Here is a 12,926-nt window from a genome sequence, read left to right on the forward strand (position 1 = left end):
CTTGATCCACCAACTCCAATTAGTACTGATAAACCGCTCAGTCAGCACCATGTGCTCTGGGCTCTTTCGGCCACTCCTACTTGGGCGCAGCCCGGCCTGGTGATACACGGTGACAACATATGCACCACAATTTGTCCTGTCATTTTACAACTTGGTTGTTCTACTCACTACTTCACTATCTTCATCCAGTATCATGTCTGTTATCCACATCGCAATCACATGCACTATATTTCACCTACCATTACTGGGGGAGGGGGTCTTCTTTTTATCCCCGTTTTCACCAATTCACCATTTTATATTTGTCTTTTAGCACTTTTTCTCTTCAAGTTTTTATGTTTTCATATATTTGCTCATGCATATTTTTAGTTATCTTTAGTTCCATTTGTTAGGACCCCTGATAAAGGCGTATTAACTGAAACACGGACCATGTCGGGTCCCTTGGTTTGATAAAAGGTGGTAACATTAACCGCATTCAATAAGTGATATAATAAACATATCCTGTATCTTTTACGTTTGTCTGCAGTTTTTCTTTGTTTATTTTGTGCTGTTTCTACCTGACTGCAGATTGTGTTGGATTTCCTCTTTGGTTTTTGTCCCATAAGTTATTAAACATTTGTATGGGAATTTAAGAAAAAATATAGCTCCCACAGCCAAGACCCTAGTCTTAAGCAGTAGGAACTGTCTTCTCCTGCACTGTGTCTGTTTAGAGACATCTGGAAAACCATTTAATTGTTGCCCACAAAACGGAGCCTGTTTATTTGAAAAATAAAATCTAAGAATGGCTTGTTTTTCCAAATCAGATTTAAATGTAACCAACAATGTTGCTTTTTTAGCAATATTATCTTTGGATGATTCAAAAAATTGAGAGATATTCAAACTGTCAGGTGATACTAATTGATCTACCCCTCCTTTTTCAACTATTACCTTGGAGTTTCGGGAAATGTAATATAAATGATCAGATATAAAACCGTCTACCTGAGAATAGTGAAGAATTTATTTCAAATACATTTTAAACAACTCCAAAGGTGACGGATAATGAGATATAGGAAAATTTAAAAATCTGAGGTTCCTAGATCTCATAGCATTTTCTCCATCTAGAGATGTAATATAATATTATCTTTCATATTAGATGTTAAACAAGATTGTATTACAGAAACAGATGCATCTAATTTGTCTTATCAATTAATTCTCTTATCAATTAATGCTAATTGGATATCATGTTGAGTTACCTTATTAGTTATTTCTGCTGAGAATTGACATAGCTTTACAACAGTACCCTGTAATGAAGTTTCTATTCTGTCCAAACGTCTTGCAAAGTAATAGTTTTATCTCCAGGAACAGAACTGATGTTAGGTCCTGGAGGCATTTGAAGAGGAGATAACAATATAGCAGATTTCCCCATACATGATTTATGTAGATTCAAATCAGAAAGTTGAGGGGAGATTGATTCCATGTCTACTGTGGGAGTGGAGTCATATCTCACCAAAGAGTTTAAAGCAGGCTTGTGTCCACGGGACGTGTTCTGCAGCAAACGTTTAAAATCAGAGGTCCTCTCCTCCAGCACTGACTCCAATTAGCTGTTAGCCACAGGGATGCCTGTCTGCTGATCACAGCCTCCTTCCAGGAGCAGACAGCCTCATCATGAAATATCTTACTGGTTTAGGGGCCTCCGTCTTGAAAGGCAGACACAGCTGGCCCACCCTAGACCCTGGGGACTGCTTTGGTACATCCTTAGCGTTCAGGACCAGTAGACACAGTTCACTAGAAAGAAAGATTAGATTTTTGTCTCAGTAATCTTCTTTCTTGTAGATGTGTCTAGTGGTTTTGAAGCCCTGCCTTGTGTATGAGCTTTCCTTGCCTTCTGCCTGAGGATCAATGGATTGGAAGAAGTTTCTGTCTCAAAGAAGCTAAGAAAAAAAAAAAAAAAGAAAGATGATGCATGTCTATTCAGTATGGTTTGTCTCTGTTTGTTAGCAGGTCTTGCAAGTAGCTACAAGCTTCTAAATATTTTCTGCTGGTTGCACAAGTTTGAATGTTATAATGTTATTTCCTGTTTGTTACAGAGCAGAACATAATTGCAGTCTCGGCAATTTTTCCCTGTTTTTCTCCTTCCTGTTATGTCTTTGATTGCAGTGCTACTTGATTGCTTTTGTACAAACTGAGGGGGCTTCTGCAGCTCCCTAGGAAGGAGGTGGAGTTAAAAAACATGACTGACAGTTTTCTGCAAGCAACTTGCTACTTCAGATACAAGTCCCAAGCATTCAGGACCTAGCACTTATGTTCAGGACCACTAGACTAGAGAGTTGCGCGGGGACAGAAATCCCATCCATCCCCCCCCGTCCCCGCCAGAATCCTCTCCGTCCCCACCAGGATCATCTCTGTCCCCACCCATCCCCGTCAGGATTCTCTCAGTCCCCACCCATTCCCGCAAGGAATTACCTCAATCCCCGCCCTTCCCCATAAAAAGCAGCAATTACTTCTGACAGGATCATCAATTCCACAGTTTCTTTTGTGTTTGCGCTACTGTTTTCCTTGTGGAATCTCTTTGGTGGAATCCTTTTTTTGTTTTCTGTTCAAGTAATTAACTTATAAACCCCCTCTTTTACTAAGGCTGACGTGTCCTTTATATTATATGGACGAACCCTGCTTCCAAAGCCTTTCATCCCCGTGGGAGTCCTGTTGTCTAGAGGGAGGTCCCCATGGGAGTCCTGTGGGCCAGAGGGGGGTCCCCATGGGAGTTCCGTGGGTTAGGGGGGATTCCCGTGATCCCCATTCCCATGCAGACCTCTACACTAGACACATCTACAAGAAAGATTACCAAGGTAAGAACTTAATCTTTCTATACATCACAGCTCTGCCCCTTCTCTGTCTAAACTTGCCTCCAGTAACACCTTCATGCAGTTCATATAAACTAGGTACAGTTTTGTGGTGGGTCTTTTTATTTTTATTTGTTTATTTACTTGCACTTACATAACATTTTCCTGATCAAAATAGATAATTCAAAATGGTTCACAAGCATATAAAAAATGACAGTCCAAAACAAAGAGATGAAAGTTATATATACCCACATACAGTTTTATAACAACCATTTTCCATTTGTGAAACAAACTTTAAATTTGGAAAATGCGTTATACAATTGCCCCTTAAAAAGGTATTACAGCTTGATAAATGCAATTTTAAAAAATCTGGCAAAAGAGTTGGATAGCAGTGATACCTCTAAAAGACTAAAATTGTGTAAAGATGCAGCTTTCAGGACTATTCAATGATATCCAACCTATGTTATTTTGCCATCATTTTTCATGAAGAACTGGCCCTATGACTAAGAAAGTTCTGAATGATTTCTTTAACTCTGCCATTGTATTGTATTAAGAAAACTGAAAAGGCAGGAGTTCCCTGCTAACTATCATGCTTACTGCAGGAAGAATAACACTGCGGGACCTGAAGCGCTGCAGAATGGCTCATATATTCTATGACACCTACTTCAGTCTGGAGAAGTACCTCGACCATGAACAGCGAGACCCATTCACTTTGCAAAAGGTGCAAATGTACAGTATGAAGTAAAAGTTTTAGAAAAAATATGAAAAAATTACAGTGTATTTGTGGAGACTGTTCTGGGACTTGTTTAAATGTTTGTAGATCTGGAAATTCTTCTACATGTAGAGGAGAGGAGAGTCTTGGTGAGACTGTGTTCCTCTGATGAAAAATAATCTTACTGAGAAACCCATTGGCTTTACTGTGATTCACTTTATACATACCTGCTGTCCTATGGAAATAAAATGCTTGGGCTTGACACTAAACAATAACATTTCCAATACTGGAAAAGAAAACATATTTATAATTTCACATAAACCAATTTTCAAACAAAAGTACCTGCATATATTGGGCCAGAGAGGCTCTAGCCCAATTAAATCGCTGATCAGCGGCTCTAATTCAGTCAGTGCCACTGGATATCAATTCTGACCAACCCAAGAAAAATGGACCTGTCAGGGGTGAGCCAGGGGGAAGTGCTGGGAAGGAGTCAGGGCTTATGTGTCTCTGGCAATATTCAGCTAGGGCCTATACAAGATGAGCAGGTGAATTTTGGATAGCTCATTTTATATGGGTCCTAGTTGAATCAGTCTGGGGCCCCACAAGTATATTTTGCGTAAAACAAACTAACCCCTTGCCACCTTTTACCCCCCCCCCCCGAACAATACTTGTTCTCCTCCTTTTCCCTCCTCTTGCTGGCCCATCCCCTTCTAATGTACAGACCCAATAGGAGGGGCCTAAGGGATCTGGCCAATTGGAATCTTAGGCCACTCCCAGCACATCTCAGAATGCACTGGGAGATGGGCCTAAGATTCCGGGAGGGGCCTTAAGTGCCTGGGCCAATCTCCCAAGATGCACCAGGAAGGGGCAGACCTGCCATTCCAGTGAAGGTGGACCTACTGGCCAGACGCAGGAAGGACCCGTCTAGCCATCTAAAAAAGGTTAGGGGGTCCAGGTGCGCTTGGGTGGGGGTGGGCTTGGGGGTCTGGATGGGCTACCTTTGGGGGGGGTGTCTAGCAGGAGGAAAAAGGCATCCCTCCTGCTGGTGAACTTTCTGAGGGGGGGTGTCTGACAGGAGTGATTGGGCATCTCTCCTGCCAGATTGTTCGGAGGGGTGTCTGGCAGGAGAGATTGGGCATCTCTCCTGGCGGTAGCCTTCGCGGGTTGCCTGGGCTGCTAAACTGATCATGATAGTCATGATCTGCTCAGCGGCAACCTGATCAGATCTTATACCTGTTTTGACTTCGTCTAAGTCAAAATGTATAAATTCCATCCAGGCAACCTCGTCAAACTTTCGATTATCACTGCAGGACAACTAAGGGCTCCTATTACTAAGGTGCACTAGCATTTTTAGCGCGTGCTAAAGATTAGTGCGCACTAACCACACGCTAAATGAAAAATATTAATGCAAGCTCTATGGAGGCGCGCGCTAAAACCACTAGTGCACCTTAGTAAAAGGAGCCCTAAGTTTGGTCAGCCCACATCCCGCCCTAACCACTCCTTGAAAAACACCCCTTTACGTTCTGGACGCAGAGCAAAAGTCAAGAGGCCTAAGATGCTTCTAGATACATGTAAAATCCATTTCAATTATTGGCACTTGGATGACATGTCTTTTAGGTCGTCCAAATGCCGATTTAGGCAGATTTTTAGATGTATTTTCGTTTCGATTTTGTACTTTTAAGCATTTATTTTATTTATTTAAAACATTTCTAATCTGCTTTTGACCAAAGCCTCAAAGACATACATGTCTATAAATATCTAAATAACAAAACTAAATAAATAAAACAAAGTTAATTAGCAGTACATCTTGTCATAGCTATCAGAAAGGAAAGTTATATCATTGTAATCAAGGAAAAATACCACTAGCAAAATAATGCTTGTGCAAAGAGGTAAGTCTTCAATAATTTTCTAAACTATAACTAACTTCCACAAAATCTCAAAATACCTGTGAGAATGTTCCATAAAACAGGGCCAGCAATGATTTTGTAGTCTTCATATAATGCACTGTATACCTTTTACATGTATCAAGTAACAAACAGTTCTCAGATCTCAATGCTGGATGGTCTAGACAATATCAAGCACTTAGCCAAATAGTCTGACAAGGTATCATAAATACTCTGAACAAATTTCAAATACGAAAGTGCATTTTTGGTAACTAATGTAATTTTATAAGATAGGAGAGATATGTGCATAAAGGGACACTCCCATCAACATCCGAGCTGCTGAGATCTGTAGTGCCTTAATCCGAACAGAAGGCATACCTAAATAGATACCATTACACTAATCTAACTGTGACAGTACCATTTACTGTAACACTTGGTTAACACATTCTTCAAAAGAGATAATTTGCGCATAGCAAAATAAGCAAGCTGTACTACTCTTGATACCCCAAGTTTTCAAGTTTATCAAAATTTTGCTAAAACACTAATCATGAATTCTAAGTGTTTTACAATTTATATTTTAAGAAAAGGGGGAAACATTAAATAGATAAGTACCAACTAAACAAAACTTGACAAACATAAAAACAATAGGAAAATGGGGAGAACTACAATTTTAAAAGCAAAGGAAACATGGAGGGTAAAAAACAATAGGGAAGCTAGTCACCAAATCTATTCAGCAATCATATGCATCTTGGAAGAGGTAGCATTTTAGATTCCCCTTAAATTTATCTAAGTTTTGTTCAGCCCTGATATGAAGTGGGAAGGAGTTCCATACTGTGGGGGCTGTAATTGCAAATGAAGAGGCCTGACGCGTGCTAATGATTTTCAAAGATGGTGTATGAAGAAGATGTTGAGAGGAGGATCTTAGGACTCTTAAAGGGTCATGTGGAATAAGGAGCTTGTGAATGAAGGCTGGTTCTTTAGTATTTTGGAACTTGAAAGAGAGAATAGCTATTTTATATATAATTCGGTGTGGGATTGGCAGCCAGTGCTCACTTTTTAGTAAGGGAGTGACATGATCAAATTTCTTCCTGTTTTGTGATAAATTTTATGGTAGTATTTTGTATCAGTTGTAGATTACACCAGGTACCCTAATCTCTTCACTAATTACAATCAATTGATTGCCTAGATGAACTTCTCTAGGTCATAAATGCTAATTTTTGTCCCCAACAATCATTATTTCTGTTTTACCTATATTCAAGTTGATCCCTTTACTATGATTCAACTCATCAATTTTATCCATGTAACCATTTAACTCAGAAAGCAGCTCATCTCCCCAACTATGTATTATGTACAAAAACTATTAGTTATAAGAAAAGAAGAAACCCTTGGTATACAGAAGAACTTAGTCTAATTAAAAAACAACTTAGGGCATTAGAACGGAAATGGAGAAGAAACAAATCACAAGAGAATTTGAAAAGATATAAAGATCAATTATCATATTATAAAACTAAAATAAATTTAGCAAAAACATCCTTCTACCCTAGCAAATTACTTTGTAAATAAAATTCATAAAATCGGACATAGTATTAACCCAAAAAATAACTATAATGTAGAATTGGAACCAACTCCAACTTTACCCATTACCAAATGTACCACTTTTCAAATACCTTCTTTAGAGGTCCTCAAACAGTTGCTACAAAGTATCAAAATCAAAGGTGCAGTCTCTCACTCAATTTCTCCTTCCTTTATAAAACGTTTCTTTCCCTTCTTTGGCCCTTTTATTCAGTCAATGACTGAAAATAGTTTAACAACAGGGATTATACCAAAAGAATGGAAAGAGGCAATCATCCGTCCAATAATTAAAAATTCTAAAGACTCAATTTCATCTGAATCGAACTATCAACCAATCGCCAACTTACCATTTCTCACTAAATTAATAGAAAAAGTTGTTTTTAACCATATAAGCAATTTCATTGAAAAAACTCACACACTACATCCTAACCAGACAGGCTTTAGAGCCAACTATTCAACAGAATATTCAATGATAGGTCTTACAACCAACATTCAATATTATTGAGATCATCATAAATCGGTCCTTTTGATTTCACTTGACCTATCGGCAGCATTTGATACCATCGATCACCATCTACTCCTTAATAGACTATCTGCAATTGATATTTCGGACCAAGTCTTAAATTGGTTTAAGTCATATTTTCAGGACAGGTCATCTAAAGTTATTTTCCATGATACATCATCAAGTAATTATATAAACTCATATGGTATCCCTCAAGGTTCAATATTGTCTCCTCTCTTAACATAAAACATAAGAAACGCCTTCGCCGGATCAGACCGAGGTCCATCTAGTCCAGCGATCCGCACCCGCGACGGTCCATTTAAGTACTCCTTTTTGGAGACCCAGAATTACCGTATCCCTCATATGATATGCAAGAAGGTGTGCATCCAACTTGCGCTTGAATCCCAGTACAGTAGTCTCCTCCACAACCTCCCGGGGAGTGCATTCCAAGCACCCATCACGCGTTGCGCGAAACAGAACTTCCCGACATTTGTTCTGAACCTACTGCCACTCAGTTTCAGGCTATGACCTCTAGTCCGTGTCACATTTGAAAATGTTAGTAATGCTGTTTCTTGGTCCATTTTATCAAATCCTTTTAATATTTTAAAAGTCTCTATCATATCCCCCCTCAGTCTTCTCTTCTCGAGGGTAAACAGTCCCAGTTTCCTGAGTCGATCTTTGTAATCCAAATGCTCCATCCCTTTGACAAGTTTCGTGGCTCGCCTCTGCACTCTCTCCAGCAGAGTTATATCTTTCTTAAGGTATGGAGACCAATGTTGAACACAGTATTCTAAATGCGGTCTGACCATTGTTCTGTAAAGCGGCATTATGACCTCTTCCGATCTACTCGTAATCCCCTTCTTAATTACACCCAACATCCTGTTTGCTTTCTTTGCCGCCACTGCACATTGTACCGATGGTTTAAGGGTACTGTCAATCAGTACCCCCAAATCCCTTTCTTGTTTGCATTTTGCTAACTTCACCCCCATCATCATATACTCATGTTCTGTATTATTCTTTCCTAGGTGCATCACCTTGCATTTGTTTATGTTAAAGTTCATCTGCCACTTGTTCGCCCAAGTTTCCAGCTGGTTCAGATCCTTTTGGAGGTCCTCACAGTCCCTTTGAGTGCCAACCGCCCGACATAGTTTTGTATCATCAGCAAACTTTAATTATATTGGATGATGTTTCCTCCTCCAGGTCATTTATAAAAATATTGAACAATATAGGTCCAAGAACCGAGCCCTGGGGCACGCCGCTAGTCACTTTCTCCCAGTCCGGAGTATTTCCCATTTATGCTAACCCTCTGCCTTCTGTTTTCTAGCCATTTTCCGATCCATCTGTGCACTTTCTCCCCCTATTCCATGACTTAGTAGTTTCTTCATGAGCCTTGCATGTGGAACCTTGTCAAATGCTTTCTGAAAGTCCAGGTAAATTATATCCACTGGATCGCCACTATCCAATTGTTTGTTCACTTTGTCAAAGAATTGCAGTAAATTTGTCAACATGACTTCCCTTTCCTGAAGCCATGATGATCTAGCCCTTAATAGATTATGATCCTCCAAGTGTTGTACAATGTTTTCTTTAATTAGTGTTTCAATCATCTTCCCTGGAACCGATGTGAGGCTCACAGGTCGGTAGTTTCCTGGATCCCCTCTTGATCCTTTCTTGAAAATTGGGATGACGTTCGCTATCCTCCAGTCTTCTGGTATTTGCCCAGTTCTAATGACATGTTAGCTATGGATTGCAATAGTTCACCAATTTCCTCCTTAAGTTCCTTTAATACCCTCGGGTGAATTCCATCCGGTCCTGGGGATTTGTCACTTTTTAGTTTGTCAATCTGAATGTAAATCATGTCCAACGTCACATTTACTGTGTGTGAGGCTTTCCTCTATCTCCCTGGTGAATATCCTGGCATTGGCTGGCATTGTTGAAGTGTCCTCATTTGTGAAGACTGAGGCAAAGAATGAATTCAACCTATCGGCAACCTGTTTGTCCTCTTTAATTGACCCTTTCCTTATCTAGATCGTCGAGAGGGCCCACTGCCTCTCTTGCTGGTTTCTTTCCTTTTATATATCTAAAAAAGGGCTTGAAGTTTTTGGCTTCCTGCGCTATCTTCTCCTCGTAGACTTTTTTGGCATCTCTTACCACTTTATGGCACTTTTATTTGATTGATTTGTGACTGTTCCAGGCTTCCGTCGTTTTTTCTCAGTTTCCATTTTTTGAACGAGTTCCTCTTCTCCCTCACTGCATCTTTTACCTCTTTGGATAACCAAGCTGGTTCTCCTTTGTTCTTTTTTCGCCTTCCTTTGGATATCTTCGGAATGTGTAGATTCTGTGCTTCTATGATGGTATTTTTCAGTAGAGACCATGCTTGTTCAACTGTTCGGAGGTCTGCTATGCCCTTCCTGAGTCGTTTTCCAATCATAGTTCTCATGCTGTCGTAATTGCCTTTTTTAAAGTTAAAGGTCGTAGTTTCAGTCTTGATTGGTTTCCGCTTTCCGATGCCCAAGGTAAAATTGACCATATTGTGATCACTTGTCCCTAGCGGGGCCGAAACTTCCACATCTGCTGCCCTTCCAGTAATGCCATTTATGACCAAGACCAGGATTGCATTTCCTCTTGTCGGTTCTCCTACCATTTGTTCAAGGAAGCAATCTCCTAACATTTCAAGGAATTTTAACTCCCTGCCGCAGTTTGACGTTGTCAATTTCCAGTTGATCCCCGGAAAGTTGAAGTCCCTCATGATAGTTGTATTTCCCGATTTACTACTTCGAATAATTTCCTCCATCAATTCAATGTCTGTTTCCTCCGTCTGTCCCGGGGGTCGATAATAAAGTCCAATTTGTATGTCTGCTTCTTTATGTCCAGGAATCTTTATCCAGAGTGATTCTAGTTTGCCATTTGCTTCTCTCTCTCCTACTCTAACAGACTCTATTTCTTCTTGAACATACAGGGCAATACCTCACCCTTTTTGCCCAATCCTATCTCTTCTATATAGTTTGTAGCCTTTCAATGCCGTATCCCATTCATTCTCTTCATTCCACCATGTTTCTGTTATTCCTATGATATCCAGTTGTTTTCTTCTTGCTATTTCTTCCAGCTCGCCCATTTTGTTTCCTAAGCTTCTGGCATTCGTGTACATACATCTAATTTCCGTTCTTGCTACAAGTAATGACGACTAAAATATTAGGAATACTATTGGACCACGAGCTATCCTACAATGATCAGATCAGTTCTGTAGTTAAAAATTGTTTTTATAAATTGCGTCTTATTAGATCCTTAGCCAACGTTTTAGAACCTAAAGCCCTTAGGTCCTGATTCTCCAAAGTGCGTCCCGATTTTAGGCAGCTGTAGGCGTCCTACAGCTGTCTAATCAGCCAATCAGTATAGCCAATTAGTATAGCAAATCAGTATAGCGGGCCGTGGCCGCCTGTCCAATTGCTGACAGGAGGGTGCCCAAACCCTCCTGCCAGAAGATGCCCCCCCGACACTACCGACCGCCTCCCCCCGACACTACCAATCGCTGGCAGGAGGTTGCCCAATCCCTCCTGCCGGAAGACGCACCCCCTCTGCGCACCCCCCCCCCCGCGCTAACAGCCCTAAAACCTCTCCCCAACCAAACTAACCTTTCCTTGTTGGCCAGACAGGATGTGCCCATCCAGCCGGCAGGCCCGCCTCGTCGAAATGAGGCGGGCCCGCCCCTTCCCGGCCCATCCTTCCGAAGCCTAAGGCCTGATTGGCCCAGGCTCTAGAAGCCTGGACCAATCAGGCCTTAGGCATAGCGGGTCCGCCCATCCCCACTAAGTCTAAGGCCTGATTGGCCCAGGCGCCTTAGAGCACCTCCTGCCAGCAATTGGACAGGCGGCCGCGGCCCACTATACTTATAGCAGCAGAAAGATCCCTTGCCGCAATAAGTATAGCGGCCGTGTCTACTTACAATGTAGGCCAGCATTTTGTTGGCCTACATTGTAAGCGTCTCTTCCTCTACTAGGGAGACGCGTAGGGCCGCCTAGGTTTGCCTAAGGCCCTTAGGCGAGCTTAGGTATCTTGCAGGCCTCGCCTTCAATATAGACGGCCTGCCTGGGGAGCATTTTTTTAAAAAAACGTGCATCCCGATTGGCTGATTAGACAGCTGTAGGACGCCTACAGCTGCCTAAAATCAGGACGCACTTTGGAGAATCAGGGCCTTAATATCTTAATTCATTCTTTAATAATCTCTAGGCTGGATTACTGTAACACACTATACCACAGAAAGAAATACGAAGGTTACAAATCATACAAAACACAGCAATAAAAATTATTACTAATTCTAAAAAATACGATCATGTCACCCCTCTTTTGCAAGAAGCACACTGGCTACCGATTTCACACAGAATAATATATAAAATAGCATTGTTGACATTCAAAATTCAGAAAACCAATACTCCTATATTCTTATATCGATATTTAATACCATATTCCCCAGCTAGATCTCTTAGATCAGCAGATCAGTATTTGCTGACCATTCCATCATTGAAAGTAATTAGCACTAGAAGAACCACAACTTTTTCTGTCTTGGAACCCCAGCTTTGGAACAAACTTCCTACTTTTCTGCACGCTGAAACTTCCTTAGAAAAATTTAAAAGCAATCTAAAAAGCCATCTATATAAAGATGCATATGAAGTTTAGATCAGACAATCTTTCTTGATTTTTTCTATTCTCCTTTAAATTAAGTCTTTTTATAAAAAAAAACAAAAAACCCCAATTACTTTTAGACCAAGTTTCACCAAAAATCTTTTAATACCCCTCCTGATGTTGTTCTTCCCTAAATGTTTTTCTTTTTGTTTTTTTTTTTAATTTTAAAGAAATGTAGTTTATCCTTGTATTCCTTATGTATCTTTAAAAAATTGTGGATAAGATTGTACGTTTATTGTTTTAAATGGTTTTTATTTGTCCCTCCAAATTATTATTGTTATACACATTGAAATTACTTGATATTGCGTTCAAATCAAAACTTTAATAAACTTGAAACTTGAAATGAGCTGTAAGAGACACCCATTTTATCTATCAACTCACCTAGTGGTGAGAGATAGACGTTGAACAAAGTGACCAATAGAGCAGATCCCTGCATCACAACGCAGGGTGTTAAGATATCGGATGACACTTCACCATTTCTACAGACATGCATTCTCCTATTTGACAAAATGACAGAAACCAGTCGCATACCTTTCCTCTATTCCTATCTGTCTCAACCTTTCAATTAATATTAATAACTCAGAAATAGTGAACTTCCCACTAATAGTTTTTCAACAATAAACACATTCACAAGGTCATGTGGAAGGTATGGAAAAGCTACAACATGAGTCAGGCAGGGCTCTACCAGGAGGAAAAGCCTCAGACAAAGCCCTCCTACCGCCACAGCTGTGGCTTAAGGTGTTCAGGCGGAGAACCTCATCGGC

At 40.4% G+C, this 12,926-nt stretch overlaps 1 protein-coding gene across 9 annotated transcripts in view; it reads left to right on the forward strand.

The window, feature by feature from the left end:
- Positions 1-12,926, forward strand: part of PPP2R3A (protein phosphatase 2 regulatory subunit B''alpha) — a 1,177,159-nt gene that overhangs the window by 979,612 nt on the left and 184,621 nt on the right. For all 9 annotated transcript variants that reach the window (XR_004540589.1, XR_004540590.1, XM_033957843.1 and 6 more), the window contains one exon: positions 3,419-3,537. Coding sequence is in view for 7 of the 9 variants with exons in the window: in XM_033957843.1 (XP_033813734.1) it covers positions 3,419-3,537 (119 nt within the window). In the remaining 2 variants the exon portion in view is untranslated. The remainder of the gene's footprint in view (positions 1-3,418; positions 3,538-12,926) is intronic.

The sequence above is a fragment of the Geotrypetes seraphini genome, chromosome 9, assembly GCF_902459505.1.
Source record: "Geotrypetes seraphini chromosome 9, aGeoSer1.1, whole genome shotgun sequence".
Taxonomy (NCBI): domain Eukaryota; kingdom Metazoa; phylum Chordata; class Amphibia; order Gymnophiona; family Dermophiidae; genus Geotrypetes; species Geotrypetes seraphini.